The sequence below is a fragment of the Maylandia zebra genome, linkage group LG4, assembly GCF_041146795.1.
Source record: "Maylandia zebra isolate NMK-2024a linkage group LG4, Mzebra_GT3a, whole genome shotgun sequence".
Lineage (NCBI taxonomy): Eukaryota > Metazoa > Chordata > Actinopteri > Cichliformes > Cichlidae > Maylandia > Maylandia zebra.
The window spans coordinates 34,708,483-34,735,149 of NC_135170.1; the positions used below are offsets into that span (position 1 = coordinate 34,708,483).

At 37.9% G+C, this 26,667-nt stretch overlaps 2 protein-coding genes, 1 long non-coding RNA gene and 1 other non-coding gene across 4 annotated transcripts in view; 3 read left to right on the plus strand and 1 right to left on the minus strand.

Moving 5' to 3' along the window:
* Window positions 1-13,314, plus strand: part of LOC101465567 (C-reactive protein-like) — a 57,008-nt gene extending 43,694 nt beyond the window's left edge. Inside the window, exons 2-5 of the mRNA XM_076883454.1 lie at window positions 11,189-11,273; window positions 11,388-11,454; window positions 11,936-12,143; window positions 12,332-13,314. Of these exons, the coding sequence (XP_076739569.1) occupies window positions 11,403-11,454; window positions 11,936-12,143; window positions 12,332-12,737 (666 nt within the window). The 5' untranslated portion in view covers window positions 11,189-11,273; window positions 11,388-11,402 and the 3' untranslated portion in view covers window positions 12,738-13,314. The remainder of the gene's footprint in view (window positions 1-11,188; window positions 11,274-11,387; window positions 11,455-11,935; window positions 12,144-12,331) is intronic.
* A 3,373-nt stretch (window positions 13,315-16,687) lies between these two features.
* LOC101465868 (C-reactive protein-like) lies at window positions 16,688-18,950 on the plus strand. Its single transcript, XM_024802330.2, has 3 exons — window positions 16,688-16,757; window positions 17,086-17,293; window positions 18,183-18,950. Exons 1-3 carry the CDS (start codon window positions 16,715-16,717, stop codon window positions 18,607-18,609), a joined length of 678 nt encoding a protein of 225 aa, XP_024658098.2. The 5' UTR covers window positions 16,688-16,714; the 3' UTR covers window positions 18,610-18,950.
* A 763-nt stretch (window positions 18,951-19,713) lies between these two features.
* On the minus strand, window positions 19,714-19,785 carry trnat-cgu (transfer RNA threonine (anticodon CGU)). Its single transcript has one exon. It is a non-coding gene; the product is annotated as a tRNA-Thr (tRNA).
* Window positions 19,768-26,617, plus strand: LOC105941021 (uncharacterized). Its single transcript, XR_001167666.5, has 2 exons — window positions 19,768-20,346; window positions 24,417-26,617. It is a non-coding gene; the product is annotated as an uncharacterized LOC105941021 (long non-coding RNA).
* The last annotated feature ends 50 nt before the right edge of the window (window positions 26,618-26,667 follow it).

The window sequence follows — 26,667 nt, forward strand, 5'->3', positions numbered from 1 at the left end:
AACCTTCTGAGCCATTTTAACATTAGAGTCTATGGAAGAGTTGGAGGGAGGAGGCTGTGCATTGGTGACATTTATGAAAGAACCATAACACCTAGTACAATAGTAAACACATTGGATGAAAGAGGACAGCCATGGCTACGTTTTGAGGGTAAAATCATACCTGTAGAGCAAACGCTGCGGACACAGCAGCAGTTTTAAAAAATATTTTAAGATTAATTTTTTTGCTCCTCTCACTCTAGCAGTTGAGCTGCCTCACTCTAGCCCCAACATTCCGTCCCATACACACCCATTATAAACTCTGAAACGGGTGAAAAAACATCATGAAACTTAAACTGGAACTGAAGAAAAAGTATAATAGATATTGAAAAGATAAATACAAGTTGAATAGTTGAATGTCTTGTCTTCGTTTTAAAGTTTGAATGGTGGCTCTATGTGAACGTATGTTGAAGTAGTAAGAGTTTAAAAATGAGTAAGTTGAATGAGAATTTGAAGGGTCTCCCCATTGAAATACATGGGAAATTTTTGTTGAATAAAGTTGAATAAAATTAAAAATATAAATGTTAAAAATGAGAAAAATACAAGCAATGTTGTCCAAAAGAATAGGAATCTAACGATGTTTGAATGGTTTTTCTAAGTTGAACGGTTTTGAAGGAGTAGGCTTTCAAAAAACGTACGGAAAAATAAAATATAACTAGAAAGTGCATTTTCTGAAGAAACTGCAGTGTGAATGCTTGAATCTGAATGTATGCATTGAAATGAAATAATTACTGAATTTAAGTTAAAAATTTTGAATGAGATAAAAAAAAAAAACCGAATTTAACCTGAAAACAAAAGTGCTGAACTGCTAAAAGCTGAAGGTTACACAGAAGAAGAAGTTGGAAAAAAGCTGAAAATGTTTTAATTGTAAATTAGAAAAACCTAAGAAATGAGAAAAGAACATTTAGAGTCAGAAAACATCTGAAAGAATATTAAAAGGTCATATTCTTTGAATCACTGAATGACTAAAATGTGATCCCTCCACTTGGACCCACACAGTTTAAAAAGTTTACATCTCTGAGCTTTGAAAGACAAGATGTTGGAAAAAGAACAACGATGGCGACGTTTTGAGGGTAAAATGATGGCTTTAACACTGTGGACACAGCAGCAGTTGAAAGAGAAGTGTTTAAGATGAATCTTGGCAGAGTGAGAGAGAGAGCTCGTTAAGCAGGCAGGTGTGAGCCTGGTTGCTATAGTGACCGCACCCAATGGCTCCATACACACGGACACAGACATGCACCTCACTTTTGCTGCTTAAAATGAACAGAAAAGTCAGGCCGAAACAAATCGTTCCCAAATGAAAAGTAAAAGTCGTATTGACAAAATTCTTTCACTGTGAGCGACAGCAATGTCTAGTCTACCAAATTCTCAGTTTTCATGTCTGTGGAGTTTATTATATGGACGTGGTGACAGTGGAAAGACACCATGCTCTTCTGATTTTCAAACGAACCTTCTGAGCCATTTTAACATTAGAGTCTATGGAAGAGTTGGAGGGAGGAGGCTGTGCATTGGTGACATTTATGAAAGAACCATAACACCTAGTACAATAGTAAACACATTGGATGAAAGAGGACAGCCATGGCTACGTTTTGAGGGTAAAATCATACCTGTAGAGCAAACGCTGCGGACACAGCAGCAGTTTTAAAAAAGATTTTAAGATTATTTTTTTTGCTCCTCTCACTCTAGCAGTTGAGCTGCCTCACTCTAGCCCCAACATTCCGTCCCATACACACCCATTATAAACTCTGAAACGGGTGAAAAAACATCATGAAACTTAAACTGGAACTGAAGAAAAAGTATAATAGATATTGAAAAGATAAATACAAGTTGAATAGTTGAATGTCTTGTCTTCGTTTTAAAGTTTGAATGGTGGCTCTATGTGAACGTATGTTGAAGTAGTAAGAGTTTAAAAATGAGTAAGTTGAATGAGAATTTGAAGGGTCTCCCCATTGAAATACATGGGAAATTTTTGTTGAATAAAGTTGAATAAAATTAAAAATATAAATGTTAAAAATGAGAAAAATACAAGCAATCATGTCCAAAAGAATAGGAATCTAATGGTGTTTGAATGGTTTTTCTAAGTTGAATGGTTTTGAAGGAGTAGGCTTTCAAAAAACGTACGGAATAGATAATAAAATATAAGAATAAAGATTAGAAGAACAATACTGTGAATGCTTTTCAAGCATTCACACTAATAATAAAGATTAGAAGAACAATACTGTGAATGCTTTTCAAGCATTCACACTAACTAGAAAGTGCATTTTCTGAAGAAACTGCAGTGTGAATGCTTGAATCTGAATGTATGCATTGAAATGAAATAATTACTGAATTTAAGTTAAAAATTTTGAATGAGATTAAAAAAAAAACCTGAATTTAACCTGAAAACAAAAGTGCTGAACTGCTAAAAGCTGAAGGTTACACAGAAGAAGAAGTTGGAAAAAAGCTGAAAATGTTTTAATTGTAAATTAGAAAAACCTAAGAAATGAGAAAAGAACATTTAGAGTCAGAAAACATCTGAAAGAATATTAAAAGGTCATATTCTTTGAATCACTGAATGACTAAAATGTGATCCCTCCACTTGGATCCACACAGTTTAAAAAGTTTAAATGTCTGAGCTTTGAAAGACAAGATGTTGGAAAGAGAACAACGATGGCGACAATTTGAGGGTAAAATGATGGCTTTAACACTGTGGACACAGCAGCAGTTGAAAGAGAAGTGTTTAAGATGAATCTTGGCAGAGTGGCAGGCAGAGCTCGTTAAGCAGGCAGGTGTGAGCCTGGTTGCTATAGTGACCGCACCCAATGGCTCCATACACACGACACAGACATGCACCTCACTTTTGCTGCTTAAAATGAACAGAAAAGTCAGGCCGAAACAAATCGTTCCCAAATGAAAAGTAAAAGTCGTACTGACAAAATTCTTTCACCGTGAGCGACAGCCATGTCTAGTCTACCTAATTCTCAGTTTTCATGCCTGTGGAGCTTATTATATGGACGTGGTGACAGTGGAAAGACACCATGCTCTTCTGATTTTCAAACGAACCTTCTGAGCCATTTTAACATTAGAGTCTATGGAAGAGTTGGAGGGAGGAGGCTGTGCATTGGTGACATTTATGAAAGAACCATAACACCTAGTACAATAGTAAACACATTGGATGAAAGAGGACAGCCATGGCTACGTTTTGAGGGTAAAATCATACCTGTAGAGCAAACGCTGCGGACACAGCAGCAGTTTTAAAAAAGATTTTAAGATTAATTTTTTTGCTCCTCTCACTCTAGCAGTTGAGCTGCCTCACTCTAGCCCCAACATTCCGTCCCATACACACCCATTATAAACTCTGAAACGGGTGAAAAAACATCATGAAACTTAAACTGGAACTGAAGAAAAAGTATAATAGATATTGAAAAGATAAATACAAGTTGAATAGTTGAATGTCTTGTCTTCGTTTTAAAGTTTGAATGGTGGCTCTATGTCAATGTATGTGGAAGTAGTAAGAGTTTAAAAATGAGTAAATTGAATGAGAATTTGAAGGGTCTCCCCATTGAAATACATGGGAAATTTTTGTTGAATAAAGTTGAATAAAATTAAAAATATAAATGTTAAAAATGAGAAAAGTAGAAGCAGTCATGTCCAAAAGAATAGGAATCTAATGGTGTTTGAATGGTTTTTCTAAGTTGAACGGTTTTGAAGGAGATAGATTACAAAAAACGTACGGAATAGATAATAATAAAATAGAACTAGAAAGTGCATTTTCTGAAGAAACTGCAGTGTGAATGCTTGAATCTGAATGTATGCACTGAAATGAATTAATTGCTGAATTTTGAGTTAAAAATATTGAATGAGATTAAAAAAAAACAAAAAAAAAAACGAATTTAACCTGAAAACAAAGGTGCTGAACTGCTAAAAGCTGAAGGTTACACAGAAGAAGGAGTTGGAAAAAAACTGAAAATGTTTTAAATGTAAATTAGAAAACCCTAAGAAATGAGAAAAGAACATTTAGAGTCAGAAAACATCTGAATGAATATTAAAAGGTCATATTCTTTGAATCACTGAATGACTCAAATGTGATCCCTCCACTTTCATCCACACAGTTTAAAAAGTTTAAATGCCTGAGCTTTGAAAGATACGGTGTTGGAAAGAGAACAATAATGGCGACAATTTGAGGGTAAAATGATGGCTGTAACACTGTGGACACAGCAGCAGTTGAAAGAGAAGTGCTTAAGATGAATCTTGGTACAGTGGCAGGCAGAGCTCGTTAAGCAGGCAGGTGTGAGCCTGGTTGCTATAGTGACCGCACCCAATGGCTCCATACACACGTACACAGACATGCACCTCACTTTTGCTGCTTAAAATGAACAGAAAAGTCAGGCCGAAACAAATCGTTCCCAAATGAAAAGTATAGGTCGTATTGACAAAATTCTTTCACCGTGAGTGACAGCAATGTCTAGTCTACTGAATTCTCAGTTTTCATGCCTGTGGAGTTTATTATATGGACGTGGTGACAGTGGAAAGACACCATGCTCTTCTGATTTTCAAACGAACCTTCTGAGCCATTTTAACATTAGAGTCTATGGAAGAGTTGGAGGGAGGAGGCTGTGCATTGGTGACATTTATGAAAGAACCATAACACCTAGTACAATAGTAAACACATTGGATGAAAGAGGACAGCCATGGCTACGTTTTGAGGGTAAAATCATACCTGTAGAGCAAACGCTGCGGACACAGCAGCAGTTTTAAAAAAGATTTTAAGATTAATTTTTTTGCTCCTCTCACTCTAGCAGTTGAGCTGTCTCACTCTAGCCCCAACATTCCGTCCCATACACACCCATTATAAACTCTGAAACGGGTGAAAAAACATCATGAAACTTAAACTGGAACTGAAGAAAAAGTATAATAGATATTGAAAAGATAAATACAAGTTGAATAGTTGAATGTCTTGTCTTCGTTTTAAAGTTTGAATGGTGGCTCTATGTCAATGTATGTGGAAGTAGTAAGAGTTTAAAAATGAATAAGTTGAATGAGAATTTTAAGGGTCTCCCCATTGAAATACATGGGAAATTTTGGGAAACTTTTGTTGAATAAAGTTGAATAAAATTAAAAATATAAATGTTAAAAATATGAAAAATAGAAGCAGTGTTGTCCAAAAGAATAGGAATCTAACGGTGTTTGAATGGTTTTTCTAAGTTGAACGGTTTTGAAGGAGTAGGATTACAAAAAACGTACGGAATAGATAAAATATAATAATAATAATAACTAGAAAGTGCATTTTCTGAAGAAACTGCAGTGTGAATGCTTGAATCTGAATGTATGCACTGAAATGAATTAATTGCTGAATTTTGAGTTAAAAATATTGAATGAGATTAAAAAAAAACAAAAAAAAACGAATTTAACCTGAAAACAAAGGTGCTGAACTGCTAAAAGCTGAAGGTTACACAGAAGAAGGAGTTGGAAAAAAACTGAAAATGTTTTAAATGTAAATTAGAAAACCCTAAGAAATGAGAAAAGAACATTTAGAGTCAGAAAACATCTGAATGAATATTAAAAGGTCATATTCTTTGAATCACTGAATGACTCAAATGTGATCCCTCCACTTTGATCCACACAGTTTAAAAAGTTTAAATGCCTGAGCTTTGAAAGATACGGTGTTGGAAAGAGAACAATAATGGCGACAATTTGAGGGTAAAATGATGGCTGTAACACTGTGGACACAGCAGCAGTTGAAAGAGAAGTGCTTAAGATGAATCTTGGTACAGTGGCAGGCAAAGCTCGTTAAGCAGGCAGGTGTGAGCCTGGTTGCTATAGTGACCGCACCCAATGGCTCCATACACACGTACACAGACATGCGCCTCACTTTTGCTGCTTAAAATGAACAGAAAAGTCAGGCCGAAACAAATCGTTCCCAAATGAAAAGTAAAAGTCGTATTGACAAAATTCTTTCACCGTGAGCGACAGCCATGTCTAGTCTACCAAATTCTCAGTTTTCATGCCTGTGGAGTTTATTATATGGACGTGGTGACAGTGTAAAGACACCATGCTCTTCTGATTTTCAAACGAACCTTCTGAGCCATTTTAACATTAGAGTCTATGGAAGAGTTGGAGGGAGGAGGCTGTGCATTGGTGACATTTATGAAAGAACCGTAACACCTAGGACAATAGTAAACACATTGGATGAAAGAGGACAGCCATGGCTACGTTTTGAGGGTAAAATCATACCTGTAGAGCAAACGCTGCGGACACAGCAGCAGTTTTAAAAAAGATTTTAAGATTATTTTTTTTGCTCCTCTCACTCTAGCAGTTGAGCTGCCTCACTCTAGCCCCAACATTCCGTCCCATACACACCCATTATAAACTCTGAAACGGGTGAAAAAACATCATGAAACTTAAACTGGAACTGAAGAAAAAGTATAATAGATATTGAAAAGATAAATACAAGTTGAATAGTTGAATGTCTTGTCTTCGTTTTAAAGTTTGAATGGTGGCTCTATGTCAATGTATGTGGAAGTAGTAAGAGTTTAAAAATGAGTAAGTTGAATGAGAATTTGAAGGGTCTCCCCATTGAAATACATGGGAAATTTTTGTTGAATAAAGTTGAATAAAATTAAAAATATAAATGTTAGAAATGAGAAAAATAGAAGCAGTCATGTCCAAAAGAATAGGAATCTAATGGTGTTTGAATGGTTTTTCTAAGTTGAACGGTTTTGAAGGAGTTAGATGCCAAAAAACGTACGGAAGATGATATAATAACTAGAAAGTGCATTTTCTGAAGAAACTGCAGTGTGAATGCTTGAATCTGAATGTATGCACTGAAATGAATTAATTGCTGAATTTTGAGTTAAAAATATTGAATGAGATAAAAAAAAACAAAAAAAAAAACGAATTTAACCTGAAAACAAAGGTGCTGAACTGCTAAAAGCTGAAGGTTACACAGAAGAAGGAGTTGGAAAAAAACTGAAAATGTTTTAAATGTAAATTAGAAAACCCTAAGAAATGAGAAAAGAACATTTAGAGTCAGAAAACATCTGAATGAATATTAAAAGGTCATATTCTTTGAATCACTGAATGACTCAAATGTGATCCCTCCACTTTGATCCACACAGTTTAAAAAGTTTAAATGCCTGAGCTTTGAAAGATACGGTGTTGGAAAGAGAACAATAATGGCGACAATTTGAGGGTAAAATGATGGCTGTAACACTGTGGACACAGCAGCAGTTGAAAGAGAAGTGCTTAAGATGAATCTTGGTACAGTGGCAGGCAGAGCTCGTTAAGCAGGCAGGTGTGAGCCTGGTTGCTATAGTGACCGCACCCAATGGCTCCATACACACGTACACAGACATGCGCCTCACTTTTGCTGCTTAAAATGAACAGAAAAGTCAGGCCGAAACAAATCGTTCCCAAATGAAAAGTAAAAGTCGTATTGACAAAATTCTTTCACCGTGAGTGACAGCAATGTCTAGTCTACCTAATTCTCAGTTTTCATGCCTGTGGAGTTTATTATATGGACGTGGTGACAGTGTAAAAACACCATGCTCTTCTGATTTTCAAACCAACCTTCTGAGCCGTTTTAACATTAGAGTCTATGGAAGAGTTGGAGGGAGGAGGCTGTGCATTGATGACATTTACGAAAGAACCATAACACCTAGGACAATAGTAAACACATTGGATGAAAGAGGACAGCGATGGCTACGTTTTGAGGGTAAAATCATACCTGTAGAGCAAACGCTGCGGACACAGCAGCAGTTTTAAAAAATATTTTAAGATTAATTTTTTTGCTCCTCTCACTCTAGCAGTTGAGCTGCCTCACTCTAGCCCCAACATTCCGTCCCATACACACCCATTATAAACTCTGAAACGGGTGAAAAAACATCATGAAACTTAAACTGGAACTGAAGAAAAAGTATAATAGATATTGAAAAGATAAATACAAGTTGAATAGTTGAATGTCTTGTCTTCGTTTTAAAGTTTGAATGGTGGCTCTATGTCAACGTATGTGGAAGTAGTAAGAGTTTAAAAATGAGTAAGTTGAATGAGAATTTGAAGGGTCTCCCCATTGAAATACATGGGAAATTTTTGTTGAATAAAGTTGAATAAAATTAAAAATATAAATGTTAAAAATATGAAAAATAGAAGCAGTCATGTCCAAAATAATAGGAATCTAACGATGTTTGAATGGTTTTTCTAAGTTGAACGGTTTTGAAGGAGTAGGCTTTCAAAAAACGTACGGAATAGATAATAATAAAATAGAATAATAATAAAGATTCGAATAACAATACTGTGAATGCTTTTCAAGCATTCACACTAATAATAAAGATTCGAATAACAATACTGTGAATGCTTTTCAAGCATTCACACTAATAAAGATTCGAATAACAATACTGTGAATGCTTTTCAAGCATTCACACTAATAATAAAGATTCGAATAACAATACTGTGAATGCTTTTCAAGCATTCACACTAACTAGAAAGTGCATTTTCTGAAGAAACTGCAGTGTGAATGCTTGAATCTGAATGTATGCACTGAAATGAATTAATTGCTGAATTTTGAGTTAAAAATATTGAATGAGATTAAAAAAAAAAAAAAAAAAACGAATTTAACCTGAAAACAAAGGTGCTGAACTGCTAAAAGCTGAAGGTTACACAGAAGAAGGAGTTGGAAAAAAACTGAAAATGTTTTAAATGTAAATTAGAAAACCCTAAGAAATGAGAAAAGAACATTTAGAGTCAGAAAACATCTGAAAGAATATTAAAAGGTCATATTCTTTGAATCACTGAATGACTCAAATGTGATCCCTCCACTTTGATCCACACAGTTTAAAAAGTTTAAATGCCTGAGCTTTGAAAGACACGGTGTTGGAAAGAGAACAATAATGGCGACAATTTGAGGGTAAAATGATGGCTGTAACACTGTGGACACAGCAGCAGTTGAAAGAGAAGTGCTTAAGATGAATCTTGGCAGAGTGGCAGGCAGAGCTCGTTAAGCAGGCAGGTGTGAGCCTGGTTGCTATAGTGACCGCACCCAATGGCTCCATACACACGTACACAGACATGCGCCTCACTTTTGCTGCTTAAAATGAACAGAAAAGTCAGGCCGAAACAAATCGCTCCCAAATGAAAAGTAAAAGTCGTATTGACAAAATTCTTTCACCGTGAGCGACAGCAATGTCTAGTCTACCTAATTCTCAGTTTTCATGCCTGTGGAGCTTATTATATGGACGTGGTGACAGTGGAAAGACACCATGCTCTTCTGATTTTCAAACGAACCTTCTGAGCCATTTTAACATTAGAGTCTATGGAAGAGTTGGAGGGAGGAGGCTGTGCATTGGTGACATTTATGAAAGAACCATAACACCTAGGACAATAGTAAACACATTGGATGAAAGAGGACAGCCATGGCTACGTTTTGAGGGTAAAATCATACCTGTAGAGCAAACGCTGTGGACACAGCAGCAGTTTTAAAAAAGATTTTAAGATTAATTTTTTTGCTCCTCTCACTCTAGCAGTTGAGCTGTCTCACTCTAGCCCCAACATTCCGTCCCATACACACCCATTATAAACTCTGAAACGGGTGAAAAAACATCATGAAACTTAAACTGGAACTGAAGAAAAAGTATAATAGATATTGAAAAGATAAATACAAGTTGAATAGTTGAATGTCTTGTCTTCGTTTTAAAGTTTGAATGGTGGCTCTATGTCAATGTATGTGGAAGTAGTAAGAGTTTAAAAATGAGTAAGTTGAATGAGAATTTGAAGGGTCTCCCCATTGAAATACATTATAAATTTTTGTTGAATAAAGTTGAATAAAATTAAAAATATAAATGTTAAAAATGAGAAAAATAGAAGCAGTCATGTCCAAAAGAATAGGAATCTAACGGTGTTTGAATGGTTTTTCTAAGTTGAACGGTTTTGAAGTAGTAGGATTACAAAAAACGTACGGAATAGATAATAATAATAAAATATAATAATAAAGATTAGAAGAACAATACTGTGAATGCTTTTCAAGCATTCACACTAATAAAGATTAGAAGAACAATACTGTGAATGCTTTTCAAGCATTCACACTAATTAGGGGTGCAACGATACTCGTATCGATATTGAACCGTTTGATACAGTGCTTTCGGTTGGAGCAGCAGCTGCTCTACTCTGAGCCCCTCCCGGATGGCCGAACTTCTCACCCTATCTCTAAGGGAGAGGCCAGCCACCCTTCGGTTCTGCTGAGCCAAATAAGACAGGTCAGGGTGAAGAAGTGACAGCCAAAGAAAAGCTTACCACAAAACGGAAAAGTTATGACAAATCAGACTATAAGGCAAAAAGAAAGTGCAGCTTTATGGTTTCATGGACAAAAGAATTTCTGTGGCTGCAATATGATGAGCTAAATAACCAGGGGTTCACATAAGTGGTCCGCAGGTGCGCATTCGCTGTCAAAATAAAAAACACGCACAAGGGTTAGGGTTAAATTTAAAAACTGTACTTTTGAGTTAAAATATATATTTATAATTTTAATAAATGACAAATTAAAAAGGCATGAACATTTTTTTTGTATCGAAAAAATATCGAACCGTGACACCAAAGTATTGAACCGAACCGTGAATTTTGTGTATCGTTGCACCCCTAATGGGAATATGACAGTAAATACTAAATATTAAACATTATTGTGCAGCACATAAGATCAACAGAACACAGTGTGCTTTGAGGTAGGAGCCAAAAAGGGTGTAGTTTGTGGGTGTGATCACCCGTGTGTACACCTGTGAGCATGGACGCGCTTGTTTTTAAAAGGTTCCTTCATGTAATGATCTGCTAGAGGGTGTGGGGGGGCCACAGCCCCGTCCTCCAGGGCATGAAGCAGGTATGGAGGAGATCAAAACTCCAGACATCCAGAGGCCCTCAGAACCACATTAATCTAAGATGTTATGTAAAATCATTCATGATCGAAGACAAACACTGATCAAATCCAAATTTAATATGTACAAGAAAGAAAAGAAAAATCATCAATGACTCATAATGTGATGCTAAAAAACTTAAAAAAATAATCACAATAAATAATCCACAGAAGTGTTTGTATTTGTTAAGACTTCGTGTAATTTTAGCATCTTCTTCTTCTTCTACCAAAACCAATGAAAACCAGCCAATCAATGACAGCCTGTTATTTGCATCGCAGGACTCTGAAACGGGGAGGATTTCTGGTACTCAGGTTATAAGACTGCCCAGCTGACTGTCTGCATTAGGACCTTTGGAGCATCACAGTACGTATACAGCTTCATTTTACTTTGTAACTTTACATAACTTTCAAAAAACTCCCACTGATATTCTGTGTATAAATTAAAATCATGTTAACATATGAGTCTCATTTTCTGCAGGTTTGTGGAGACAAAATGAGACCTCTGATTGGCCTTTTCCTCATCGCCGTCTCCATGGCATTGGCTGGTAACGGTTTCTCTGTTCTTTTGTCCATCTCTGTGCAAGTTTGTAATTATGTCATTATTTACTTTTTATTGTTTATCTCATTTTCTATTTTTCTTTATATGTTTTCTTGTCTTGATTAAATCCTTTTATCTGTCATTCATCCTCTCAGTGGCTCAGATGTCAAAATTTTTCATTTTTAAGAGCTCATTAAATTTGTGTGATGTCAGTTAAAACAGAACTAACAACAACAAACACATTTATGTACATAAACAGCTCTCGTGGGAGAGTTAAAGACATGGAGTTTGTTGCAGCTGAGTGTTTTGAACCTTTCAAAGGTTACAGGCCAAACCAACTTTATTTATAAAGTGCTCTAAGAACAGCAAGTTCTGACCAAAGTGCTTAACATTACGAAGAGAATGAAAATATGAATTAGTTCATACAATTTAATTACAATTAATTCGTTTACAATTTCATCAACACAAAAGAAAACTCTGCTTCTCAGGGAGTGTTCCCATTAAGACCCTGGTATTCTCCACTGCGACGAGCACCAGTTATGTTGAGATGATCCCTCAAAGGCCGATGAACCTGACTGCGTTCACTCTGTGCATGCGAGTGGCCACGGAGCTCAGCGGCCAGCGAGAGATCATCCTCTTTGCATACCGGACTGGAAGCTACGATGAGCTGAATGTGTGGCGTGAACTGGATGGAAGGTAGGACATCTCAAAGTCAACAGCATCTACACTGTGAGCTTTACAAAAACAATATCAACCAAATTTGATCTTATTGGTCCTGGTGTAAAATTGTTTTGATTCAAATGTAGTAAAATTATGATTTTTCATGAAGCTGCCTGTGTGCAAGACTTTTATGACTAAAGGACGTATGGATGTTGTGTGTGCAGACTGTCCTTTTACATGGCTGGAGGTGGTGTTTTATTTAAAGTCCCTGAGCTCGCAGCCCTGCAGACCCACCTGTGTGTCACCTGGGATTCCACTTCAGGTTTAGCTGCCCTCTTCCTGGACGGAAAGAGGAGCTTATCTAAAATCTACAGGAAGGGTCACACTGTCAGGGCAGGAGGCAGGGTTATCCTGGGACAAGATCCGGATTCTTTCCTGGGTTCTTTTGATGAGCAGCAGAGTTTTGTTGGTGAGATCTGTGATGTGAACATGTGGGATGTTGTTCTGGCAGATAGCGTGATCCAAGGCATGTTTGCAGGGAAGAGAGAACCAAGAGGAAATGTTTTTGACTGGGAAAGCACAGAGCTGAGAATTAACGGGGACGTCGAGGTCGCCATTCGTGAGCTGTAGCTATAATGCTCACCCACAGGAATAACCCCATTCTGCTGTATGAAATAATGGCTATTAATCAAACTGTGTGTCAATATCACTAACGTTACTTTAAGTTTTTAGAAAACAAATATGTGCTCACATCACCTGTTTTTAATTATATATTAAATACTCAACACAGATTCATATTGTTCTAGATTATTCTTATCACTTACTTGTACTTACTTTTAATCACACTGTCATAGTCCCATTGTTGTATTATGAGAGTTTTTAGAGCTTTTCTGTCAGTTATTTCCATGCATTGAGTTCTTTTAGTTTCCTTCCCCAGTCTCAGTCTAACGTTGCTACATGTGGGTTTGTGTCTAACCGCTGCATTTGTTATTTGTCTTCATTTTTGCTACCCCTCCTGTCGCCTGTGTCTACTTACCCTAATCACCCTTGTATGTGTGCCATCTTCCCCTCACACTTTTGTTTTAACGTCTGTGACGATATCTTGTATGTTTTCTCTCCATGCACTTGTGGATTTGGTTTCGTAAAAACTTTTACGTTTCCCTTTGTAGACTTGTGCCATCAGCTTATTAAAGATTGTCCTATTAAACCCTGCTGCCTCCTGTGTCTGCATTTCAATCCTCAGCTTTACACTCCATACAGTTGAAATAATATGCAGCTTGTGACATCGGCATATTTTATCACCAGGGGCTTAAAAATTAACAAGACAACACAGTGTCACTGATAATGCTGACTTCCCGGTCTTCAGGCTCATAAGTATCTCTGTTCTGATATGGTGTTTTTCTATAGTACTGGAGAACTCAAAGCACTCAGTGGCACACAAATAGTATAAAGGTGGTACTGCAGAAGAGTTTAGCTAATGTTTTGTACTACAGAACTGAAAAGAAGTATTTAGACTGTTTAGTTAAGTAAATGCTGTAATTGTACTGTATTTGTAATCATATAAACAGTACATTTGACAATAACTGAAACCAGCAGCACTGGCCAACAATGGGTTGTGAGGTCATTTTTTTCATTAACATGCAAATTGTCATGACCATTGATCAACAAACACTGATTAAAGACCATTGATCATTGGTCATTCATTCCCCAGCTTTTTAGAAGCTGCAGTCAGCTGAGACTGGATGGCCAATGATCAATGGTCTTTATTCAGTGTTTGTTGATCACTTGGATGAGTGACGAAACGTTTCTCCCACTGGGAGACATGAAAAAGGAACCGTAGGCCTAACACTGAACACCGGAAAACTAAGTCTAAGCATACATCACATGGAGAACAGAGTTAGATCTTTACCAAGAACACAGAGGAGGCTCAGAAACCTAAAAACCAGGAACTATAAATGTAATACAAACAGAAAACCATAATTGACAGAACAAAACTTGAACAAAAAGCACAAACACTGCGTGACCCAGGACCGTGACATTTTTCATTATAAAGCAAAAACCCCTCGATGTAATTTTTATTTTAGTGACAGAGCGCAAATATTTCCTTGCAGTTTTAAGTAAAATTTATATGATGTGATGAAACATTTTAAGACAAGTATATCAAGTTGAACTGTAGTAATGCTCTAGCAATATTATGGCATTATTAAACAATGTAAAGTTAGTATTACGTGTAGCTATTTCAGTGTTTATACTTATTAAATACACATGATGTATTTATATGTAACAATATTATAATTCAATAACATTTCTGGATATTTTACTTTTTATGGGTGGGATATTGTGTTATTACATGATAATAGTACTTTTCAGCAATTTTTAACCTGATTAATTTTATTGCAGCAGTGTTTGAATATATAATTATGTAATTTTGTTTTCACACATACCTTCTATTTAACATGAAAAATCCACAGAAATACACCAAACTTTAACTTACCACCTTGTGAAAGTACATCAGTTTTCAGTACTATAATTATGGGAAATTACTGTATGTTTTGGCACTACAACAGCTGGAATATGACAGGTTTTCTTGTTTTTTAAACGTTTTTTTACAGAGTACGTTTGCAACATTAATAACAGTAGTCTGAGGAGCTTGGAAAGAAAAGCGTCTGGACTTCTTTAAGTTGTTTGAAGACGTTTCACCTTCATCCGAGAAGCTTCTTCAGTTCTAGGGTCAAATGGTGGGGAGTCCCAGAGTTAAGCTCTGTGGGAGTGCCCCCCCCGAGAGGACCCTCTAATGATCATCTACCTAATCACATGAGCCAAGGTGTGAAAACAGGTGTGGGTCACAATCAGCCAGAGTTTCAGGTGAGCTCATTGTGAAACCTGGCCCCACCCTATCATGTGATTTCCTGAGGTCAGATGGCCCAGGATGTGAGTGGGCGTTAAGGCGTCTGGGAAGAATCTCAAAACTAGATTATGATGGCAGCCAGTTGGTGTCGTAAACCCCCGCCTCTGTTCAAAGATGGTCGCTCACAGTGGACATAGATGGCTTCTTTCACTCCTCTTTCAAACCATCTGTCCTCTCTGTCCAAAATGTGAACATTGGCATCCTCGAAAGAGTGACCTTTGACCTTTAGATGCAGATGGACTGCTGAGTCTTGTCCTGTGGAGGTGGCTCTTCTGTGTTGTGCCATGTGTTTATGAACTGATTCTTTGGTTTCTCCAGTGTAGAGGTGTGAGCATTCCTTGCTTCACTGCACAGCATATACAACGTTGTTTAGTTTGTGTTTGGGAGTTTTGACTTTGGGTTTCTCTGATAAACATGAATTGATCTGAGAAACTCAGGATAGTCTTCTCCAAGCACGACATCCCAGCTTTTATTTAGAAACACAAGAATACAAACACTGATGATCAGGAGCAAACAATCCCAAAACGAGTAGACTCGGGGAAATGTGCAACAAGGAAACACAAAACCATGAGGGCAAACACCATAAACAAAAAAGTGTGGAGTTTTAACATAAATCCGAAGTTGAAACCAAAAGGACGTTGTGAAGTCACAAAACGCAGAATGAACCTAAAGATTGACCCAGAACTAAAGCCATGAAATATAACCAAAAGAAACTTGAAAATACAAAACTAAACACCAACAGTACAAAACCACGATCCAAACACTATCAAAAAAATTCCAAACTAGAGAAAACCTAAAAGTCAGAAAAACTCGAAGCCCTCAATCCAGGGACCCTGACAGCAGTCATAATACAGAGTAAAATTACAGATTATAAAGGTGACATTTTGACACACCTTTGCTACAATCACTCCATGTGCTATGGTACATAGATGATTGTAGCATTGTATGCATATTTGTTTCTTCCATATCTCCTGCATGTATACTGATAGGTTTGTTAGAATATAGTAATATAATTCAGGGAACCACATTTTAATCATGCTGCATCAGTCTGAAAAATTCAAATGAGCATCAGTGTCTCATTTACAGGAAGAATTCAAATAAGAAACATTTGAATTGCAAAAAAATACAACAGAAACAATTCAAATGAGCAGCAGTTTCTCTTCTGCAGAAACTATTGTCTGTTTTTCTCTTTGATAGAAATCTTTCTTGGACAATGGTCAGAAGACACGCTCGTGCTCATTTGCAAAATTCAAATAACCATCAGTGTGTTGTGAACAGAAAGAATTCAAATCAGAATTTATTTTTTAAATATTCCCTTTGAAATAAATGGCTAATAAATAAAACACCCACAGGTAAAGGCATGGTTTGCAAAAAACAGTTAGAACTTTAATCTAAATGACCTTTAACTACATAACTCTGTAATTTTAGCAGCTGCTTCTACCAGTACCAGTGAACACCAAAACCTGAAACCAGTAAGGAAGTTTAGAGAGCTGTGACTGAAATGGGGAGAGTTCAGTCACCGCTCAGTCGTCTGTCTGCAGGAGGATCTTTGTAGCAGCTCAGTATGTATACAGCTTCCTTTTATTTTGTAACTTCATATGACTTTTTGATAATCAATGCTGTGTACAAATGTTAGATTGCATTAACACATGAAAATATCTCGAAGGCGTCTGATTTTCTGCAGGTTTGTGAAAATAAAATGAGACCTCCAGTCATCCTTTTCCTCATGACAGCATTGGCCGGTAACTGTATACCTCTCCATGTCGTCCTCTTGTGCACATTTTAAGTTATTTTATTATTTATTTTCTGGTTTTCTTTGTAAACTTAAAATGCATTTATCTGGTATTCAGGCTTTCAGTGGGAGAAAACACAGCATTTAAACAGTGATTTCAGTGACCTTCATTTTAAGAATTCTTTAAATTTGCGTGACACCTCTGTTTTTCCCCTGCCTGTCAACTTAGTTATACCATCTAATTATTTTTATACAGAAAAACACAGTTTTACCACAGTTTCTTTTTTAAACCATTTCAAAGTTTTAGTAATGTTTTTATTTATTTTCCTGCCTCTCAGGGAGTGTTCCCATCAAGACCTTGGTTTTCCCCATTGAGTCATGCACCAGTTTTGCTGAGATGATCCCTCAAAGGCCGATGAACCTGACTGCGTTCACTCTGTGCATGCGAGTGGCCACGGAGCTCAGCGGCCAGCGAGCGATCATCCTCTTTGCATACCGGACTGGAAACTACGATGAGCTGAATGTGTGGCGTGAACTGGATGGAAGGTAGGACATCTCAAAGTCAGCATCTACACTGTGAGCTTCCCCCAAAAATAATATCAACCAAATCTGAAAAGTTCCCACTCACATATTTCATGTACACTAACTTTATTCTGTTAATGGAGGCATGCTGGGATAGACTCCAGGCTTTCACGACCCTGATAATGTTCAGCATAAGAGAATGGATTGGTTTCAACAGAATGTGTCAAAATGAAAATTACAGATGGATTTCTCCTGTACTTACAAATCTATGAAGGAAAAACAGCCCACAGTATGACCTCCCATTATGTGGTTTATTAAACATGCTGAAGTTAATGTGGAGCACAGTCGGGGGTCAGGTGGTTTTTACAGTGGCCCTGAGAGGCCAAATGGACAGCAACTTCAGAAAACACCAGCAATAAGAAAAATGCTGCAAAAGCACACAAAACACAACAGAAATAGGAAAAAACAAATCTCCAAAAGCACAAGGGAAGTGTTTCTGGGGAGACAATAACCAGAGGGACCAGTTGCAGCAACCAAAATATGCTAAGCATTGTACTGGGAGACACTTAGAAGAAGTGGAGGATCTATCAGTTTTGTGAGGAAAGAAACGATGAGAGGTAAGTGTGTTAGCCTAACTATTAGTTATTTGAATCATGAGATTAAAACACACTTACCCAGCATGTTTTGGTTTCTACAACTGGTCCGTCGGGTTATTGTCTCCCCAGAAACACTTCCCTTGTGCTTTTGGAGATTTGTTTTTTCCTATTTCTGTTGTGTTTTGTGTGCTTTTGCAGCATTTTTCTTATTGCTGGTGTTTTCTTAAGTTGCAGTCCGTTTGGCCTCTGAGGGCCACTGTAGGGTTTTACATTAAGCTGGCTGTGTGCAGACTTATAATGATTGTTTGTGTGTGCAGACTGTCCTTTTATCTAGCTGGAGATCCTGTTTTATTTAAAGTCCCTGAGCTCGGAGCCCTGCAGACCCACCTGTGTGTCACCTGGGATTCCACTTCAGGTTTAGCTGCCCTCTTCCTGGATGGCAAGAGGAGCTTATCCAAAATCTACAGGAAGGGTCACACTGTCAGGGCAGGAGGCAGGGTTATCCTGGGACAAGATCCGGATTTTTATCTGGGTGATTTTGATAAACATCAGAATTTTGTTGGTGAAATCTGTGATGTGAACATGTGGGACGTTGTTCTGGCAGATAGCGTGATCCAAGGCATGTTTGCAGGGGAGAGAGAACCAAGAGGAAATGTTTTTGACTGGGAAAGCACAGAGCTGAGAATTAACGGGGACGTCGAGGTCGCCATTCGTGAGCTGTACACTCCTGAAGCTGACGTGTGAGGACTCACAGTGTTTATGATGTTTTTCACACGTGCTGGACCACAGTAGCGTTCACGGTTTGTTTGTTTTTTCTTTTTGAATAGCATGGCCTTAAATAACTCTGTATTTATTTATTTTTTATGTGTATTGACACTTGTTACTTATGTTTTAATTAAAGATTCTGTTCATTTATTTACTGATTGATATGTTTCCCTGATGGCCAATTAACATCAATCAGAGAGCTCATTTTCATTTTACGTTGTGGGACACACAGAGCCCACTTTGAACTTAAGTGTCCAGACCAGTGAAACCACATAATAAATGGGTAAAATTACAAAAAAGTGCAGCTGTTTCATTCCAAGACTGTGTAATGTGTAATCATAAAATATTAATTCACAGAAAATTGTTGTCATTGTTTATTTATTGCTTAATTACTTTCTGAATTTCAGTGGCAGGGAGGAGTCTTTATCAACAGGAGAAGCTGGAAACCAGAATACAAGTAAAAATCTAAAAAGTAAAAAATAAAATTTTATTTATATAGCATCTTTCTAGATAAAAAGATCACAAAGTGCTTCACGAAGGGATGACAGAGTATAAAACAGAGTCTTTGTAAGGCCTGATTCTGGCCCCCGAACTGTATGTTGGACATCCCATCCAGTAAGAACATACAATCCTTACCAAGCCAGTATTCATAATGAATTCATATATTATATATAATTGCTTACATGCATATTTCCAGGAATTTTTTAAAGTCGGATAGGCAAAAAAGAAGAATGGGAAGACTCTGTTGGGTTGCAATCAAGTTAGACATTAAAAAATATCTTATTGCTTTGCATTGAATTGCTTTTTCATACAGTTTGAGTCATTATCAGTTTTAACTTAAACAAACCCTCTGTAATATACTGTTCGTATTGCTCCCTCTTGTGGTCTTCTGAAGTTTTATAAAACATGAAAAGTTTTGTCCACTTTCGGGCTATGTTTATAGTTTATTTCTTTATAATTTCAATTTCGTGTTGGGGTTTTTTTTTTTGGTCTGATTTTCTTTTGTAATACTGTTCGACAACTTCAAGGATAGCATTTTGTTTCCCCACCCCAAAAAACACAGTTGGTACATTCCAGTTTAACAGGCACGGACGGGGTTCGAACCCGCGATCTTCGGTTTACGAGACCGACGCCTTACCACTTGGCCACCGCGCCTGGTAATATAAAACCTGCAGTATCTGTCAATTTCAAGGTACAGCGTCAACGTGTGACGTAAGTGCTGAGATTTCATTTGACCGTTTCACTGACGGAGAAGAATCACGATCCCGAACTCCATCCAAAATCTGTTCAGTTTTGGCTTTCTCATCATCAACACGCAAATGCACGTCATATTATAAAAGCCAAGGACGGAAATTCTTTAAAACTGAGATAAAATATCCTGACAACATCATGTATGAAGCCGAGTGTCCCAGTCGAAGGCATTGCTGATAAAGACTGCCTCAGGTTATGGTTTATAGGCTACGTTTTTGGGTCTGTGCGAAGTAAGAAAATTCGTTATGTTTCTGAATGGAGTTTGGCGTTTCTTCACGACCTCACATACGCGATGAAAGGGTGTCTTCAAGGGAAACGCACCCGGAAGCAGATGAAGTGGCTCACGACAGATGGGATTTCACACTTTCCTTTTTAACCGCTAACTGTAGAGTCAGCATGATGATGTGAAAGACTCCTGTACATGTATGGCATGGAGGAAGGGCTGTCTGATCCTCGAGTAATGCTGTGAGTAATGGCGCCTCTTTAAAAGAATCAAAGCTAGCTTTAGCTTGCTGGTAAAGCGATAGCTTGGTAGCTAGCAGGGGAGAAGTTTGTGTGCAAGGTGCATTATTTTCAGTCTGCTGCATGTGCGCTCCTTGTGAGATTTTACTGACAGGGCCATTATCACGTCTTTGTAGTATTATTTATGTTTTGTGTAATACATCAACGAATTATGTGTTCAATGGGGCATGGAACAACCTGGAAAACCTGGAAAAGCCATTGGATTACATGATTAATGTTTCGAAAAGAATATTAAAACCAGGAAATTTACTTTGTATTATAGTTAGTTAGCTAAATAAAATGGACAGAGGGAGATTTATATTTGTTAGATCACCAGAGGGGCGGCACGGTGGTTAGCACTGTTGCCGCACAGCAAGAAGGTCCTGAGTTCAATTCCACCATCAGGCCGGGGTCTTTCTGTGTGGAGTTTGCATGTTCTCCCCGTGTTTGCGTGGGTTCTCTCCGGGTCCTCCGGCTTCCTCCCACCGTCCAAAGACATGCAGCTTGTGGGGATAGGTTAATTGGATAATCCAAATTGCCACTAGGTGTGAATGTGTGAATGAATGTGAGTGTGAATGGTTGTCTGTCCCTGTGTGTTGGCCCTGCAACAGACTGGCGAACTGTCCAGGGTGTACCCCGCCTCTCGCCCTATGACAGCTGGGATAGGCTCCAGCGCCCCCCGCGACCCTGAAAAGGATAAGCGGAAGCGAATGGATGGATGGAGATCACCAGATCCCAAATCTGTGTTTAAGGCATTATCCAATTAGCACTGATGCTTCAAATGAGCAAAATTCACTAAATCGTCTTACTCTTTGATTTGATTCAGTGTGAGGTGACCTGTGACCGAGCCTAGAAAGTGTTTACTGAGTTTTCCCAGGTGCTCTTGTGTGGCATAGACTTGCATAGGACTGGGACTCTTTGTGCAACGAAAGGTGTCGCCCCCTGGTGTCGTTTAAAAAGAAGGTTTAACAGGTTTAATGTACTTCCACTGGCTTCACTTTTCAAACCTGGAAGCTACAACCATCTCCTACTCTCTCTGTGATGTAATATCTGACCTGAGCTCCAGGAGCACTGAATCACCGAATGTTTTAAATAATCATGTAAACCTGCTTCTAGACCGTGTGTAAAACATCAAAGCCTCTTTTCTTAGCATTTAGGGAATTATTGTGGCTCTAGCCAAATTCCTGTTGGTCATTTCACTCAGTTTAAAAAAAAAAACCTTTTAAGGTAAGTTTTTTTTCATCAACAGCCTGGAACTTCTTTGGGTGCTGTGTCATGAATACAAGCCTTCACTGCAGAGGTATTATAAGCAGTAATGATATAGGACATGGTTTTGTTTTCACCTGGATAGTCTGTCTCTGTGTCTTATGGCAAATTATGGGGCTGCAGGAGGTTTTCAGACCTTTGGCATGAATTGCTAAATGTCGGTTTGACTGTTGACAGATCTGGTCAACACAACCGTGCAAAAGACAGTAGCCTTTATTTTGCAGGTGTGTTGTTGAACACACCTGTCGAAATCAGTCAAAGGCGGGTGTGGTACTGACATAATCATGTAACAATAGTGGCTCACAGGTCAGAATATCAACATGTTAATGGTTGTCATGGTTGGTGTGCAGGAGCGGATCTACAGGGGTGGCACGGGGTGACCCCTAAAATAATCTCTTGCCTCTAGTTTTGCATATGAAAATGTTGCTTATTAAAATAAGATAGTATTAACAGTTTGAACATAGCCACAGTTAACATTGAATATAATTTCTAAAACTGAATGTATTACATAGTGTTATTCCCCCTCCACTATTAAAAAATGGTTGTGCCCATAGCTCGGACCAGCTTCATTTCTTGTTGTCAGTAGCAACCGATGCCTATGATTGTGCCAGAGCACAGTCAACATCACTATGGCGTTTTTTTTTGTGCCACTATTCTGAGCGCACGTAGTAAAAATTTGAGTGCACGTAAAAAAAATTGCAAGTACAAGTGTTGCATTTTGAGGTGAATTTTATTTTGAGTGAAGAAAAGCTCAATTTGAGCGAACAAAATTCATTGCTGCGTGCAAAAAATGTATTTCAGTGTTTGCTATTATCCACACACACACACACACACACACACACACACACACACACACACACACACACACTCTTTCTGTACACCGTTCTATTTGTGCCACAAAACCAACCAATCACAGACTTGAATGCAAAAAAAATCTGATTAGCTGTTTTGGTGTCCAATCAGCTCGCTAGCTACTGTAGCTAAACTGGGGCTGCTATTGTGTGTGTATATGGATAATAGCAAACACTGAAGTACATTTTTTTGCATGCAGCAAAGAATTTGTTCTCCTCAAAATGCAACACTTGTACTGGCAAATTGTTTTTACGTGCGCTATATTTTTAAAAAAATTTTTTTTACATGCACTCAGAATAGTGGCACAAAAATGACGCCATACATCACAGGCACGTCAGATCTGAAGAGTGATGCACCTCCTGCTGTCAGGCCTGCAGGGTTTAGGCCGGCGGTGTTGTCCTCTCCTCTGTGCCTAAGTTTTTAAAATTTACAATTTATATTTTCATTTCAAGTTATGAAAATCTTTCACAAAACATGTTTGTGGCTGTTACAGTAAAAACTGTAACTTTTTTCTCCTCGATTTTTATGTTTTTGTGTGATTTCAGATCAGTTGTGTTAATGAAAAAATAACTGTAAATTCAGACACGTGAGATTGTGCTCAAAATAATGATACCAAACAAACCAAAGTTATACCCTGGAGCCCAGAGGCTTAACCCAATAAATAATGAAAGGTTAGGTTTCAATTTTTGGTGAAAAACGTGTTCATGACAGTGCAGATTTCAGTCTTTTTGTGTAAATTTAAGCATGTAACAATTTGATTATTTCTAATAAAAAAAATAATATATAAAAAAATATATAAAATATAAAAATAATATAGAAATAATAAAAAAAGGGTGTGATACTTAGTAATAGTATAAATCTATACATTACATAAAATCAAAATGTTTAAGTATCTTGGCTAAAGAAAATTATTAAGTTATAAACTATATTTATATGAAACATTTGCATACTTACTGCATTTGATGCATTATAACCTTATATAATGCATATTACTGGATGGTGGTGTGACCCCATGACAGAAGAGTTCGTGGACAGCCTGTTTTGATGTTCAGCTGAAACTGGTTTCACCATATATCCCATCACATCAGGTGAAAGAGCACAAAAAGGCCTCCGATATACGCTATGACGTATAATCTGTGCATGTAGAGGGAAAAGTGTTGCAATAAAACGATTGAAATGTAGTTTTTCAAAATCAGAATAAAGGAAAATTTGGACACAGTGTAACTACAGGAGAAAGCTTTGTCATAAAACGGTGCCATCAGAAGATTTCAGAACGCAGGTTCGGTCATCAGAAGTTCAAAGTTTTGTGACTTGTTTAAACGTTAATCAACGTTTTTACAATAGAGACCTTTGAGACGATTTTTATTTGAATGCCGTTCTTTGACCTTTTTTTTATGAATTACATAAAAAACATGGGACCAGTCACTACTGGGAATCGTGGCCCGTTATTCCCAGTCGAGCTGCATGTTTTGAAATCATTTCGTAGAGGCTCTCAAAGCTGCAGAATGAGTTATGCATCAAAATTCAGCATAGAAGAAGTCGTGTGCTTCAGTGCTTTGCATTGACCCACTTACATTTAAATCATCAAGTTAAAACTGTCTGAAACATGAACCTGTATTATAATAATAATAATTATTATTATTATCTATTATTTATTGAATGCAGAAATGTTTTATAATGTTAAATCTTATTATAATATTATTATTTTATTTCTCCATGAGTCCATATTGATAACATAGTGTGCATCGTGTTTCAGCAGTGCTGCATCTTTTATACCGTCAATGATATGAAACCAGGGCTTCCTGCACTAACACGTGTGATATGCTGATCAGAACAAACTGATTTGGTGTTTTTGGTTTTTTTTTAAGGATTTCATCTTGTATCTGAATTATTTACGTGTTGTTCCCATGTTCCAGTCTGTAACAGAGTCTGATCTACAGCTGAGCCTCCATCCTCCTGCTTGGCCATGCCGTTGGTGGTGGATGCTGTGTGGGCGCTGTGGAGCATCACAGCCGGCGTCTACGACTACTTCCACACCAGTGCCATGGAGGAGAGGATCCACACACTGGAGAACGTCCTCTCCATCCACCAGTTTGTGATTGCAGGCCTGTCAGCAGGCCTCATTCTGCTCATGACCTACATACTGTTGAGAAAACACTAAAACCGTCCTCACCTGAAGGACAAGCGCCCACTATAGGTCGTTTACCTGAAGGATGGCATGTTTGGTGACAGTCAGGATGTCCCAGATGAAGTCGGGAGGACTGATGGGCTCCAAAGTCTGACCAACAAAGCTCCATCGGGACATGCTTTCTAAAACCTGGTGCACTTTGGGTAGTGGCTGCTTGGTTGGTTTGTCTGTTTGCTGCTTTGTTTAAATGTTAAATTATTCTGCTAAAAGAAACATAACAGCTTCTCAAGGCGAATTTGCACTCTGTTTTCCTAAACATGAAGGACTTCATTGTTTAGGAAAACCACCTGAGATGGCGTCAAGAACTCAAACACCTCCTCAGAGTGTAACGAAGGAGTTAAAATGAAGTTATTGTCGGTTTTAAAAGGGAAGAAGCCCAGAATGACTGTGATCACTGCTACATTTTTAACACTGTTGTTGAAAAATCACACCATAATTAACTCGATCAGTTCTTCTTTTGTGCTTCCAAATGAATCATGTTATTTGTTAAGACAAATAATCTGAGATGCATCAAAATTGCCCGTTAATCTTTACATCTTCTAGCTCCATCTTCATGACTTATAAATGGTGGCAATGTCTGAATGAGACACGTGATATTGTGGACTAATTAGGGGCCCGTTCTCACTGATCCGAGCCAGAATTACACGTGTGAGACCTCAGGTGCACCACTCAGTTTAGGAGATGGTGTCAGTGGTTTGTTCAGTTTCTCGTGTCAGAATACTTTTTTGTAGATGATTTGAACCCTCGGACCGTTACAGGGAGTCTATGGTCAAAATCAGCTACGGAAAGCACACAGGAAGAGAAGGAAACCAAGTCTTTCGCTAAAATGTCAACAGTGAGGGGATTACCCATCACTAATAAGGTTGTGACAGTGAAGTGGACTTATTCTGCTTATGCAAAGTTACTCTAATTGAATAGCTTTGCATGATTCACAGCTCAACATACGCTTTGATCCAACCCTGAAGTTCATCTTCTGTCTAAAATGAGATGTTTTAGCCCCTCCCCCTTTAATCCAATACAACTTTATTTAACCCAACTTTCTTTTTGGTCTCAGTCACACAAACCGGCCACCAACCACCTGGCAACCTCCAGACGCTGGGGAAAAATGTATACTTTCTGAATTCATTGGGTTGCCTTAGGTTGATGGCTGTTGTCAGTTGAAATCAGTTGCAAAGAAACCCTGTCGAGATGCTTTGGTCACTAGCTGCAGACTAAAAGCACAACTTTTAGTTTGGAGGCATCGGTCTCTGTTACTGGTTTCTGTTTCATTGTTTCACTAACCAAAGTAAATGTGGACGGAGGAACAGTAACATCAGCCTGGGTTTTGACTTTCATTGACTTTATGCAGTGTTTAATTTTTAAATTGATTCAGTGGGACAGAAATGCCAAAAATGTGATGTCTGGGTCTGCTAAGCTTGATGGGAATATGGTCATACTAGAATCTACCCCATCTCTGAGACTGGTTCCAACATGCACAGTCCCGTCATGGTATTTGCTGTAAAAGATTATAATCAGAGATTTTAAAACATGCTCTGTGGCAACTGTGGTTTGTAATTACCCTGATTCCACCGACACACCTGGACTTGGAGGATAAACTCAAAAAACGCTTCAAATGCTGGGAAATGAATTTGTCCTGTACGTGGTTTATTTATTTTTAAACACCAAAGGGAAATGATCATGTAGGATGGAGGTTAAAGTGTGCATTTAATGTGGAAAAGGGAGATTGGGTGTTTAATCTGTTTGTTTACATTTTTACTAATGTGTGTGTTAGGATTTAACCGATTCTTGGTGGCTCACTCACTGCTGTTCCTGCTCACACTGGGCTTCATTGTCAGTGTACTGTAAACACTACTGTGTGCTCTACCCAGCCGAACCTCTGCCGCGACTGCTATTAAAAGGGAATATGTTTGAATATTGATCAGAATTTAAGTCCAGACTTTGTTGTCTTTTATTCATAATTTGTGTTTGCTGATTTACGG